The following is a 14614-nucleotide window of genomic DNA, read 5'->3' as shown; positions in this document are numbered from 1 at the left end:
AAAGTACCTACTATGAAGCAAGAATTGTCATAGAAGAGATTCAAAGAGGACTCAGATATGGTATCTGCCCTGAAGAGTGAGCATTCTGATTGGGGCAGAGATGGGGAGAACAGTTAGAAAACAAAGTAAGAATGAAGTACATGTATGGTAGTATGGACACAACCCATCTGGCAAAAATGAAGAGTATGGCCTGCTTAGAAAATAGCACCAGACATGAAAACTTACCTGAAATAGATCACAGACCGAAACATAAAAGCAAAAAACTGCAAAACTTCTTAAAGAGAATAAACATTAGTTGAGAATTGTGATGTATAGTTTCATGATGAATATTGTAGTTTTTTTCTTGTATTGTCTTTGGCTTTGGGACAAAAAAAAGAGGGGGGAGGGCTGGTTTCATAAAATGAGTTGGCAATATTCCCATTTCTATTTTCTGGAAAAAAAAAAAAAAGTAAGATTAGTACAATTATTTCTCTTAAAAGTGGTTGATAGAATTCATCAGTGAAGCTCTCCAGTCCTGACATTTTATTGGGGGAAAGGGTGGGTCATAGATTTTTAATTACAAATTAAACATCCTTGATAAATACTGAAATACTCAGGTTTTCTTATATCAGTGTTGATAACTTGTGGTTGTCAGCGAATTTGTCCATTTCTCCTAGATTGTCAGATTTGTTGGCATGAATTATACTTCCTTAATGTCATTTTGAGATCTGTAAGATCCTTAGTGATCTCCCTCCTTTCACTTTTGGTATTGATAATTTTTTTTGTTTTTTTCCCCACAATCATCTACCTAAAGGTTTATCCATTTACTGAACTTTTTGAAGAACCATTTCTTCAATTTCCACTCTTTATTCTTTCCTTCCTTATACTTACTTTGGGTTTAGTTTGCTTTTCTTTTCCTGTCTTCTTAATTTAGAAGCTTGAATCTTTGATATTAAACAAATATTTTTTAATGTAGGTGTTTAAAGATATAAATTTCCCTCTAAATACTACTTTAGCTTTGGGGTGCCTGGGTGGCTCAGTCGGTTGAGTGTCCGACTTCAGCTCAGGTCATGATCTCACAGTCCTTGAGTTCGAGCCCCACATCAGGCTCTGTGCTGACAGCTCGGAGCCTGGAGCCTGTTTCAGATTCTGTATCTGTCTCTCTGCCTCTCTCTCTCTCAAAAATAAGTAAACATTAAAAAAAATTTTTTTTAAATAAATATACTTTAGCTTCAATTTTTGGTATCTTGTATTTCCATTATTATTCATTTGTTTCAGTGATAAAGACCCATACATCATTTAGACTTGTGTTAAGTTCCAAATATTTAAGGATATTCCAGAAATAATACCATTATTTCTAATTTAATTCCATTGTGGTCAAAGAAGATACTCCGTATGATTTTAATGCTTTTATTAAGTTTATTGAAATTTGTCATTTGGCCCAGCCAGTGGTCTATCTTAGTGATTATACCCATGTGACCTTAAAAGCTTTCTGTATCCAGCTTTTTGGAATGTCCTATAAATAGTGATGTTGTTAGGTAAGGTAATAGTGATGTTGTTGAAGCCTTCTGTATTCTTAATGATTTCCTGTCAATTTCTAAGGGAGAGGTGCTGAAGTTTCCAAATATAATCATAGATTTGCCTTTTTCTTCCTTTTAGTTCTGCCAGTTTCTATTTCAGATATTTTGCAGTTTTCTTTGTAGGTATATACACATTTAGGATTATGTATCTTCTTGGTAAATTGTTATTTTTATCTTTGATAATATTTGTCTTGAAATCTACTTTTTTCTGATGATAAAACACTCTTGTTTTGGTTAGTGTTAGCATGTGTATCTTCCATTTTTTATTTTTAACCTTCTTATGTCCTTGTATTTGAAGTGGATTTCTAGTAGTTTATTGCTTTGTCTCATTTTTTGATCAGATCCAATCTGATCACTTCTGCCTTTTAATTGGGATGTTTAGACCATTTTATACTTAGTATAATTACTGATAATGTTTGAGGACAGAAGAAAGGACCAGTTTGGTAGGTCCATTGGACCCTTAATCTAGGAATTCAACTTCAGGGAATTTAGTAGATTAATCCATGCAAGATTGTTCACTGGAACACTATTTGTAATAACAAAAGATTGGAAACATCCTAAATGATCCACAGCAGTAGGTAACTGGTTACATAAATTGTGATATCCTCCCGTCATGGACTACTATACCTACAAAATAAAAGGAGCTTTCTGTACAAGGATTGAATATTCTCCAAGATAAATTATTAAAATAAGCAAAGTACAAAATGATGTATACACTAAGCTACCATTCATATGTATAAATATCTCTGGAAGGCTATACAGGAAATCAATAGAGGATGCCTCTAGGCATCTCTCGGTCAAAGACAGTAGAGGCTAGGGGATGAGGACTTTTCATTATATAGTCTCTTATAACTTTTAATGTTGTACTTAATAACTTTTAAATATATAAGTGTTACTTAAAGTGATTTTTAATTTTTAATAGACTTTTGAGAGAGTAGCCTCAGTTGCAGTAGGGACAAAATTTGATAGTGCAAACAAAGGAGTTGAGTGGGAAGGAAATAAAGACAACTAACTAATTTTGTGTGCTTTATGTTTAAATGTTATATCATGAATTTCATTGGTGCTGAGCCATATTTAATGGGGGTTTTTGGAATTGATTTTTGATTAATTTGGTTAAAGAGAGAAAAAGGGCGCCTGGGTAGCTCAGTTGGTTAAGGATCTGACTTTGCCTCAGGCCATGATCTCATGGATCATGAGTTCAAGCCCCACATTGAGCTCTCTGCTATTAGCACAGAGAGAAAAAGACATAAAAATAAGATATTCATGGTAGGGAAAAATGGTTATTTAGAGGCGTTTTGTTAATCCATCACAGGTATATTTGCCCTGTGTCTTACAAACAAAAAAGAGGTATGTGGGTTACATGTATGAAACACTGGATCAAAAGGACCCGGTATTTGATGCAAAAGGAATAGAAACCGTCAGAAGAGATTCCTGCCCTGCTGTTTCTAAGGTAAGGTTTATCTATCTTGTGTTCATCGTTAAGAAATAAGTAGGATTTTCACCAGATTCTTTAGCTTAAACACACATGAGGTGGTCCTCCTAGTCTCTTTGTATGTAACTATCAGTGGAGGAACTATATGATTTTGAGAATTTCATTTCTAATGAAAACGACTTATTTGATTTTAGTCCTTAGTTTCTGACTTCCTCCCTCACCTTACCTTTTATCACAATTACTGAAAAACAACACATGAACTTGACAAGAATTTCCTGCCTATCACCTGGATGATGATATGTTATCATATAACAACACCCAAAAGCTAGGGAGCAGGATAAAGAAAACTAGCAATGGAAAAATTTTATAAGTAATCCATTCTAGATAAACTGAGTTACTAACACAAGTTAGAAAGATTTCTGAACAATGGTACCATAAATTACCTAAATTTCTCAACCACGGTAATTTTAACCATAGTATTTTATATTTTTTATTTACTCAGGTCCAGACTCCTTCTGTAACAGACTAAAAATAAATGGTATAAATGGAATAGTACTCTACACACTGAGTTTTTTAAGAGCATAAAAAGCGTAATAGATGGACTATTGTCAGTGTGTCAGTATGTTATGCTATATATGTAATGTTATGTGAAGTTGAGATATTATTTAATACTAGTCCCTGGAAGAGAAATCCACTGCATTCTTTCTCCAAGGGTAGAATTGTGCTTAGGCTAAATTAGCAAACTTAATGAGTAAATATATATTGGTTCCAGTATTCACAAAATACAGAACTTCCACCCAGAACTAATTAAATTCAATCCATTCCATAAATCCACTGCATGTCAGTCATTTCCTAGTAGAAATATTTCCAGAAAATATAGCAACAGTGATTAAATATACTAGGGGATATTTTATCTTTATGAATGTATCTTTTTTTTTTCCTTAAGATACTTGAGCGTTCTCTAAAGCTGCTATTTGAAACAAGAGACATAAGTTTAATTAAACAGTATGTTCAGCGACAGTGTATGAAGCTTCTAGAAGGAAAAGCCAGCATCCAAGATTTTATCTTTGCCAAGGAATACAGAGGAAGTTCCTCTTACAAACCTGGAGCTTGTGTGCCAGCCCTTGAACTTACAAGGTAATGATGGGGGCACCTGGGTGGCTCATTTGGTTGAGCATCTGTCTTAGCTCAGGTCATAATCTCACAGTTCATGGGTTCAAGCCCCATGTTGGGCTCTGCACTGACAGTGCAGAACCTACTTCGGATTTTCTGTTTCCCTCTCTACCCATACCCTGCTCATGCTCGCTCACTCTCAAACAAACATTAAAGGGGGGGGGGGGGCAGTAATGATGCATACAACAGCACAACTCTGTACCTAACAAGTGTTGTCCTAGGATGCTGAGTGGTTTGAAATAGATGAAAAGATACCTAGTCCACAGGCACATAATTGTTTCTTCACCTGCCCCAATGAAGCCTCACTAATGGTAAATAGATGCTCCCCCATACTTTGTAAGCTCTGAAGAGGAGGAAGGAACTCCTTTTCTGGGCTTCTCTTGGGAAACTAAATTCAGTGAAATTTTAATCTTGTACAGAGCTTGAATTGTCATTTTCCCACATCAAAATCCCTAGGTAGTCCTTAATAGGGATCTACCAAAGCACTTAGATGGCATCATTCTAGAATCAGATCATCTAACGAGCTAAATTTTCTCTTTCACTGTTAGATTTATGATCATTCTGACTCTTAGGAGATAGAAATTAATACATTTTAAGCTAGTTGATATATGGCAACTCATGTTGTTTTTCACAGCAATGATTTACAGATCAAGTTTTAAACTCTTAACATTATATCCATTTGGTGCTGAGTCAAATGTATATAGCTCTCAAGAAGGTTGTAACTCGAAGTTGTAATCTCGTGGTTTCATAATTATTTCACTCTCCCTTAATCTGCTAGTAAGATGCCTTCCATAACAGCCTTTGAGTGAATATTTATGTGGTTTTAAATAGGAAAATGCTTACTTACGATCGGCGCTCTGAGCCTCGAGTTGGAGAGCGAGTGCCATACGTCATCATTTATGGGGCTCCTGGAATACCACTTATCCAGTTGGTGAAGCGCCCAGTGGAAGTGCTGCAGGACCCGACTCTGAGACTGAATGCCACTTACTATATCACCAAGCAGATCCTTCCACCCCTGGCAAGAATCTTCTCACTTATTGGTATTGATGTCTTCAGCTGGTATCATGAATTACCCAGGGTAAGCCTACTAAATAGTATATACCTGTGCTGTGACTTGCAATTTCTAGTAGAACTAAAGATTTTATTTCTGTGCTGAGAGGCAACGTGGATGCTCTATTATCCTACACTGACAAAGGTGCCACACTCTTCTGGTTTCCTAAAAAAAAAAAAAAAAAAAACTTTTAAGTTTTCTACAAACACCTTCCCAGTTTCTGTCAGACTAGCCAGATTGTAGAATATTAAAATAAATCCCACCACTATGTCAGTAGTAAATACTTAATAAACCAGCTAATAAATAAATGGAGAACCAAAATTCCTTAAAAGTGGGTGTTTAGTATATAGAATACAGTGTCTAGACATAGTGCTGAAGAAATCAAACTAAAGAAGTAATGTTAAAATAGCATTATACTAAAGTAAAACATGGAATGTGGAATCTTAGCAAAGGGAGTTTTGCTTGAACTCTTCTTAGTTAGCTCATTGGAAGCCTGAAGGAACTATAGGTGATTGTGTAATAATCTGCGCTACATTAGTCGAGGAGAGGAGCAGTTTCAGTCTGCTGTTGAGAATTAGATCTGCTCAGTCATTTGCTGTTATCTCAGACTGTGAAAGACTGATGGTATTCAGGGAAACTGGTGAAAGTTGATCTTCAAATTACTTTTACTTTCTCAGCAAGCACGTATGGCCTCAAGGAAACTAATACTGAGGTTGAGGCTGTGCTTCAGAGAAGCTGTGCTGGCCAACATCTGTGATGCTGTATCCTGGCTTTGCACTGGAACGCTGTTACTGATTTTCATTTCGTCAGCAGGAAGAATGTTAAACCAATGGCATTTGTTAAGAGACTGACCTAATAATCTCTATGAAGAGTGATTTGTAAGATACAGGAGGAGACACCAAGGGTATAATAACCACATGATAATGTTATTTCAGTGTAAAAACAGTTCCAGAAGTCAAGTCTCTGAAACCAGTATTAACTTCAAATGAAGAATGCTTAGGTGACACAGCCTAATTACATTTGAAATTCTCCAGGTTTACTTTTGCTTGAATTTTGCACCCTACTGCCTACCAAGTTACTTTTAACCCTTTTCTTGCCTTGTTTCCATGGCCCAGTTGTGCAGCCTTAAACAGTATCCACTCTCAATGTGGATTTCTTCCATTGCCCTCTCCAGTCTCCAGTGCCCTGGATGATCTCACACATCTATGTATCTCAACCAAAAAACTGAGTGGCAGGAGACTGTTTTTTTCCCAAAAGAAAAAAAGAAAAACATCATATCTGATGATATTAACACATAAGCTCTGTAAAAAGGATTTTGTCCATTTCTATAGCCCCATTATCTAGAACAGTACCTGACATTGAGTAGCTACTTAGTACTTGTTGGAAGAAGGAAATAGTGCCTTCGTAAACCTGCAGTTAGCATGAGAGCAGTGGCTCTACTGTGAAGCTGGATCAGAGTTTCATTAACTTTTTAAATTTTTATTCCACTATAGTTAACATACAGTGTTCTTTTATTTCAGGTGTACAATATAGTGACTCAACAATCCCATACATTACTCAGTGCTCATCATGATAAGTGTGCCCTTAATCCCCATCACCTACCCCCCCCCCACTTCCCCAAAACTTATTTCTGAATTAATGTTTTCATAGATACAGAAAGCCACCAGCTCCTCTCGAAGCGAACTTGAAGGGCGGAAAGGCACTATTTCACAGTATTTCACTACTTTGCACTGTCCTGTGTGTGATGGCCTGACTCAGCATGGCATCTGTGGTAAATGTCGGAGCCAACCTCAGCATGTTGCAGTCATCCTCAACCAAGAAATTCGGGAGTTGGAACGTAAACAGGAGCAACTTGTAAAGGTACGGCCTTCTTTGCTAGACCTTTCCAGGAAATATCATCAACCCTTGAGGTATAGTTTGAGATACGAAACTGGTATGAAAAGTAGGAGTAAAAATTCTAGTATCAAAATATATAATTTGATTATAATATATAATCAAAATATCAAAAATATAATTGAACTAAATTACTTCAAGATGGCTTGGTAAAGATTTTGGATACTAACCCTTTATCAGATATGTAATTTGCAAATATCTTCTCTGGGTCCATACAGTGTCTTTTAGTTTTGTTGTTTCATAATTTATTTTTGTTTTTATGGAATAGTGTATTGTTTATTAAAACCTAGAACTACAATGTACCTCTACCCAATTTCTTTTATAATATTTACCAGTTTCTCTATCATGTCTGTCTATTTACCATTCTCATAAAAATCTGGTTGTCCTAGAGAATTGCTGGTAAACTTGAAAGGTTCACAGTCTAAGAGTCTAGATAGAAAATTAATAGTTAACATGATTGAGTCTTATTATATGCTAGAGACCTCTTACAAATGAGTAAACAGACACAAGAGGGCTAAGTATTTGCCCTATGTTATGCTGCTGATAAGTAGCCAGGCTGGGATACAGACATAAAATACAGAGATGACTTTTCAAATGTGGGAATTCTACCAGTAATAAACAGCAGAAACCTCTTTAAGTTGGAAAATGAAATCTGAGGAAACATTATCCTAGCACATTAAAAAAAAAAAAAAAAAAAAAAAGTATTTCTTAAAGGAGCGATTGTACCTTTTAAACCATTGTATTGCCAGTACATTTTTTGCTTTCAGGCTAGAGAAGAACAACTTCAGAGTGAAGTTTATTTTGTGTTATAAGAGCAATATATAAAGTTATTGAAATGTTTAAAAACCAACCAGATAATTGAGAGGCAGTATGATTTAGTGGAAAATGAACCATAGGGCGCCTGGGTGGCTCAGTCGGTTAAGCGTCCGACTTTGGCTCAGGTCATGATCTTGCAGTCCCGTGAGTTCAAGCCCCGCATCAGGCTCTGTGCTGACAGCTCAGAGCCTGGAGCCTGCTTCAGATTCTGTGTCTTTCTCAAAAATAAACATTAAAAAAAAAAGGAAAAAAATGAACCATGCTGATAATAAGGAGGGACATCAGGATTCTAGTCTGGACTTCATTATATTGGACTTGTCCTTCCTTGGTTTTATCAGAGTTCTTTCACGGGTCCTGTCTACTTCCAACGTTGTAAATTCTTTTATAAAATCATTCCTCACGGTCCTAATAGAATTCAAACCAGGATGTGAAGGCCAGCCTCTGCACCTTGTCCTCAAGGTAAAGAAGCTTTTGAACCAAGACAGAGTATCAAACTTAGCTGCCATGAAGGTGAACAGGGAGAGAAACCATGTCTTAGGAGACAAGGCTCTTAAAAAATTTGAGCATCAGGGGCGCCTGGGTGGCGCAGTCGGTTAAGCGTCCGACTTGAGCCAGGTCACGATCTCGCGGTCCGGGAGTTCGAGCCCCGCGTCAGGCTCTGGGCTGATGACTCAGAGCCTGGAGCCTGTTTCCAATTCTGTGTCTCCCTCTCTCTCTGCCCCTCCCCCGTTCATGTTCTGTCTCTCTCTGTCCCAAAAATAAATAAACATTGAAAAAAAAAATTTTTTTTTAAAAATTTGAGCATCATATGAAGATGATTAAGGATTGATAAAGCATAGACTATTTGCTCTGTACCATTCTAGCTGCCACATTTTGTACTGGCAAAATTGTTAAGTTTTAGAGAATATAGCCAGTCATCTAGAATCCATTAAACATTTCATTAAGGATGGTAGAATCTTAAAGGTATGATTATTTTGATGCAACCACAGAAACCTAGCTATTGAAATAAGTTGATTTTTTCCCCTCTCCCCTTTCATCTCCTATATACTTCTTAAATACCCTCACTTTTCTCCTTCCTTTCTTTTATCATCCTAGTCCAAACCACCATCCTCTCTCCCCTAAACTCCTGCAGCAGCTTCCTAGCCTGACCCCCTGCCGCTGTCTCCATTCTTAAAAAAACAGATCATTCTAGCCAGTGTTAAGTTTATTTTACCTATTTTGGGCGGGGGGGGGGGGGGGGGGGGGGGGCGCCTAGAATCCCAAGCAGGCTTTGCACTGTCAGCGTGAAGTCCGATGTGGGGCTCGAACTCAAACTGTGAGATCATGACCTGAAGAAATCAAGAGATGGACGCGTAACCAACTGAGACACCGAGGCGCCCCTAAAATTACATTTTAAAAGTAGAAGTCTGGTACTTTCTCTTTCTGTCTGATAAAATTCAAACTCTTTAGTATGCTTTATTAGTCTTTCTCCATTCTAGCACCTACCTGCTACCTTTCAGTCCATTGCTTAACCTTCTCCCTGTTACACTCTTCAATACAATGCTATAAAGCTAGAAATTCATTATAAACTCAGAAAACAAAACGATTGTTGCCACTTGGGGAAATTTTAACTCCCAATTAAACACTACATGTAAGATTCTAGACAGCCATAGCAAATCTCAGAGAAAATTTCCATCACCTCAAACACTTTTAATAATAAACAGGAAAGAATAAGGAATGAAATAAGCATCTGATTGGCTTACTTTTTCAAAAATTTTCGGAGGAGCAAAAAGAAAGACTAAAGCAGCCTTTTTTTTTTTTTTTTTTAAATGAGCTAAGTAAGTATCCCGGTTGTGGTGTTTTGAGTTTTTAAACATAAGCTGAATTTAGCTATAGTGCTCACAGTTGAAATCACCAGTAACAGATCTTGAAACTCAACATTGAGTTAAATTTAAAGAGGCAAGTAATTCCATCCTGGCTTATTTATCAGACAAGCACAGAGAGTTGCATAAACATTTATCAGTTTGTCCTGACACCTGAATATAGCTGCAGTACGTATAGCCTCAATACAGAACTTCTGTATTTGGGGATAGTTTTGAGTCTCATGGCAGAGATCTCCTTAGTGAAAGACTTCATAGAAGAACAGCATACTTTGTCATCAGAGAACACAGAGTAAGTACACAGTTTCTCAGCAGTTTGTTTGGACAGCATCATAATAATTGGTACAGTAGCCTCAGGAAAACTCCTCTTCACTTGACTAATACAGATGAGAGAATGAACCAGAGCAGTTTGATTTTTCTCTCAAAAGACATATCTAGAGCAGAAGCAGCTATTTGGTATCCCTTTTGGATAACTTTTTTATTGGCGTCTGAAAAGATAAATCTGAGTAATGTGAAAAAATATTGTTTATGGCTCATTTAAAAGACGGTCTTTAATGGTAATTGGATAGCTTATTATATGAATCTTAACATACCTTTGACCTTATTATATGAATCTTAATATACCCTATGAGGTACATAGGAGTTAGGGGTAACTACTCTCTCCTAGACAAAAATCCACATATGAATTTTGACTGTCCAAAAATTTAACTAATAGCCTGCTGTTGACCGGAAGCCTTACTAATAACAAATAGCTGAGGAACAATATTTGTATGTTACATGGATTATACATTGTATTCTTTCAATAAAGTAAGCTAGAAAAATCATAAGTTAGAGAAAAAACATTTATAGTACTGTACTGAGTTTATTGAAAAGAAATCCATGTATCAGTACTTACCTGTTAGAAATGCCTCAACATAGGGTAGGTGAGGCTTCAGGGATGAAAAGTAATGAAACTTCTTGTAATAAGTGTTATTTGTCTGCCAGTAATCTGTGGTGGGTCAGAGAGGAGGGACTATAAAAGTTTGTTAACACATATACATAGGACCTCTCCTATTGTTTTATGTATTCCTCTTATACTTTCAGATATGCAAGAACTGTACAGGGTGCTTTGATCGACATATCCCGTGTGTATCTCTGAATTGCCCCGTACTTTTCAAACTCTCCCGAGTAAATAGAGAATTATCCAAGGCACCATATCTCCGGCAATTACTAGACCAGTTTTAAATTGTCAGTATCACAGAATTCCAGGTGCTATTTTTTCAGTGTTTACCACTAAACTGTTGTGCATGGTGCTTTTTCAACTTTCATCGAGTCAAGTGTGTTCACTGTCTATTATCTGAAGACTATGAAGGCTTTTATGCTAACTGAATTAAAAATTGTTCTTATTGATCTCTGAATAGCTCACTTCTTACAATGTACAAAGTCTCCATCCTTACACCTTTTTAACGTTGTTTTATAACGTATGTGTTGAATTTGCTCCCGTATGTGTAACATCTTGTAAATCCATTTGCGTAGATCATACTGACTTCCCTGTGGAAGGAGCACTGAAAACCTCTTTAAAAAAAAAAACAAAACAAGACAAAAGAAAAAAAAAACCCATTCGTGTGTTTTCCTTGAACTGTCTGTATCAAGACGTGTTACTTAGAGATACTCATTCACTTTATAATTTTGACTGCGAAATATTTTGTAAATACACTTTTTTACTTTTCAGACAACTGAGTAAAATAATGTGCAATGAATTTTATACAAATGATTTTCAAGTTGTTAGGTATATTTCCTCTAGGTTTTGCTTGACTCAGAGTAGAGTTGTTATTTTGATCAAACTGTGCAAACAATAGTACCATGTGTAGCATTTTGAAACCTTATTTTCTAAAACCGCTGTCTTGCTTTAGCTATTAATGGGGCATTGTGAGGAACTGTGCAAAGACATTTTTGTTACAAACCTGTGGGCCTGTTGCAATACTTTAAAAATAAAAATTTTATTCCATTTTTGCTTGTTTTGTATAGACATTTCTATTGCTTCTAAATATGCTTAAAATATTTTCTTTCCTTATGTACTGTACAGTTAATCTTATTTGCCATCATCTTGAACACAAAATGTGTATTTAGAATATTTGTATAACTGTATAAAATTAAAAAGGAATTATGTGGTCAGTGCATTGTTTTCTAAACTGGAAATCATTTTGTTTTAAAAGTTAATAATGGAAACCATATTAAAATTGAATAAAATATGAAATATGGCAGTGTGATTTTATCTTGGTCTAAGTGGTATTTCTCCACCTGTTGTATTAGCCTGTGATGGTTGCATCTTAGTAACGAGGTGAACTTAATTCATTGTTATATTCCAATTGATGCTACAAATTCCTTCACCAAACCATGCAGATTAAAAGGGAGGAGGGCAGCACAAGTAGTCTAATCTAGCTCTCATCCTTTTATAGTTGTAAGAAGCTACTTGGTAGGGTTTCTGTGCACATTTTCATTTAGATATGACTAGTCTTGAAGCCAGGACTTTGCGGAGGGAAAATAATTACATTATTCCTTTTAAAAAAATTAAACACCAATTTTTTTCAATAGAAAACAATATGGAAATAAGAATTACTTTCTCTTTTCTAAGTTCTGTGCTATTAGGATTCCCACTCACATCAGCTCTCCCCTTGAAACTGGACATAGTATTCTCAACAGAATAACCATTCTTAATATCTTTATTAACTGAACACTTTATAACTCTTTATAACTGAACACAACCAAACTAATCATTGTTAAACCACAAGTGCCCAAAGCTAGCTAGGTTTACATTCTTCCCCTATCTCTGGATCCCTTTTCGGTAGGGAAGTATGTCCCTTGTAACACCGTCCTCCGAGTCTGTTAGACTACCTTTTTAAAGGAGACTCCTTTGCTGTTTAGTAACTGTCACCTGTGAGGGTACTGAAACTTGGACTTCTTTGACCAAAAAAATATTTTGCAAGAAGCTTGCGGCATACTTTCCTAATTACTTTCCCTGCCTTTTTGATCAGCTGTTAATACAAGTTTTGTATTTCACCCAGACCACAAAAAGAAAACATTCGAGTAATGCTGGAGAGAGAGAATGTCATTAACATTGGCTTAAGTTTGCCCACTTCCCACCAGTGTGTTCCTTTCCCTAGATGTGAAGTCTTAACAAAAGTTACCCACAACTGTCTCTCTTCCCCATTCCCACAGCCCAGTCAAGAGTGGGAAACAGGCAAATGCTGAACCTATAATACTCCATTCTGTATGAACTTCAGTCTCCTAAGTGTGAAGAAGGCTAAGACACTGGGAAAAACTGATAAAAATGTGAACAGAGAGCAAATTGGAGAATTTTGAGAGGAGGTAGTCCTGTGAGGGCTGAAGCAGGCCACCCAGAGAGTTTGTGGACTCTATTAAGCCCTGCTAATTGTCACAGGTACATCTCCATTAGTCTCAGGAGGCACACAGTCCCTGCCAGCAATCACACTGCCCTGATGACCTAAAGGTCTCTTCCAGAGCTGTATTTTATCGAAGTAAAGTCTTCGAGCTATGTAATCTTTATCCTTCCATTTCTGTTGTTTACCTTTTCAAAATAACTATAGGGATATTCCTTTAGGGCCTATCAAATAAGCTTTTAAATTGATTTCTCAATTTCAGAACAGTATTTCTTAAAATATACATATATTTGATTTTATAAAGTAAAACACTTGGCTACAAATGACATTAGGGCTCTGCCATGAACAGAGGGAAGGCAGTGGTACACCAGTAGCTATTTTTAGGCTACATGTGTTCCATTCTCTCTCAGCAAGACCTACACCTCTTAGAGTACAGTCTGCCTAGAGCACCATGATGAGACATGTTACCTCTAGCCATTTGGGGTTTTATAAAAGTGAATGAAATCTAATACCATTAATGCCCCTGAGTTCTGTTCATAATTGCTCTATATAGGAAAATTGTCATGGATTGCTTCTAGCATTTGAGATCTGAAGAAGTCGTCAAAAGACAGCACTGAGTCCACTGTGTCTTCCTCGCCCATACCTATAGCTGTTTTCTCACGTTGGCAAAGCTCCAAGGGGGGCTAAAAAGCAAAATATCTTGTAGAGGAGCTCTCGGGTTTATAAAATCAGGTTTCTGCGTATATTTGGGGAGAAGAGAATGTGACCAGGAAGATAGTTGAGGCATTGTTAAATCAAAATACCATCTTATTGCCTCAGAGTCTTTACCTGACTTGCTATTAATACCATCACAGGTGCCTTTGTTGGAGGGAAGCACTGGGAGGTTCCAGGAAAATAATATGCTTGGAGTAAAGAAACCCCATGCTCTGGTCTTTCTCTTGATTGCTACTGGAAATGCAGCCCTTTCGAAAAGCTACGAATTTGGTCATAGAGATTAAGAAGCTTAAAAATAATCATTCTTACGGACTTCAAGCTGTATTACAAAGCTGTAACCATCAAGACAGTATGGTACTGGCACAAAAACACATGCAGATCAATAGAATAGAACGGAGAACCCAGAAATGGACCCAAAAACGTACGGCCAACTAATCTTTGCCAAAGCAGGAAAGAATATCCAATGGAATAAAGAACAGCCTCTTTAGCAAGTGGTGCTGGGGAAACTGGACAGCAACACGCAAAAAAGTGAACGTAGACCACTTTTCTTACACCATACACAAAAATAAACTCAAAATGGATGAAAGACCTAAATTTAAGACAGGAAGCCATCAAAATCCTCAAGGGGAAAGCAAGCAAAAAATGTCTTTGACCTTGGTCACAGCAACTTCTTACTCAACACGTCTCAGGAAGCAAGGGAAACAAAAGCAAAAATGAACTATTGGTACCTCATCAAA

The 14614-nt window shown here is 36.7% G+C and overlaps 1 protein-coding gene across 2 annotated transcripts in view; it reads left to right on the top strand.

Annotated features, from left to right (window-relative positions):
• The window catches only part of REV3L (REV3 like, DNA directed polymerase zeta catalytic subunit), a 183563-nt gene extending 171526 nt beyond the window's left edge, over positions 1–12037 (top strand). For both annotated transcript variants that reach the window (XM_043592124.1, XM_043592125.1), the window contains exons 28-32: positions 2872–3009; positions 3938–4128; positions 4996–5242; positions 6866–7075; positions 10867–12037. In XM_043592124.1, the coding sequence (XP_043448059.1) occupies positions 2872–3009; positions 3938–4128; positions 4996–5242; positions 6866–7075; positions 10867–11007 (927 nt within the window). In that variant the 3' untranslated portion in view covers positions 11008–12037. The remainder of the gene's footprint in view (positions 1–2871; positions 3010–3937; positions 4129–4995; positions 5243–6865; positions 7076–10866) is intronic.
• The last annotated feature ends 2577 nt before the right edge of the window (positions 12038–14614 follow it).

Source organism: Prionailurus bengalensis, chromosome B2 (assembly GCF_016509475.1).
Source record: "Prionailurus bengalensis isolate Pbe53 chromosome B2, Fcat_Pben_1.1_paternal_pri, whole genome shotgun sequence".
In the NCBI taxonomy this organism is placed as follows: domain Eukaryota; kingdom Metazoa; phylum Chordata; class Mammalia; order Carnivora; family Felidae; genus Prionailurus; species Prionailurus bengalensis.
Note: the sequence above shows the minus strand (reverse complement) of the source record. Positions and strands in the feature narration are given on the sequence as shown.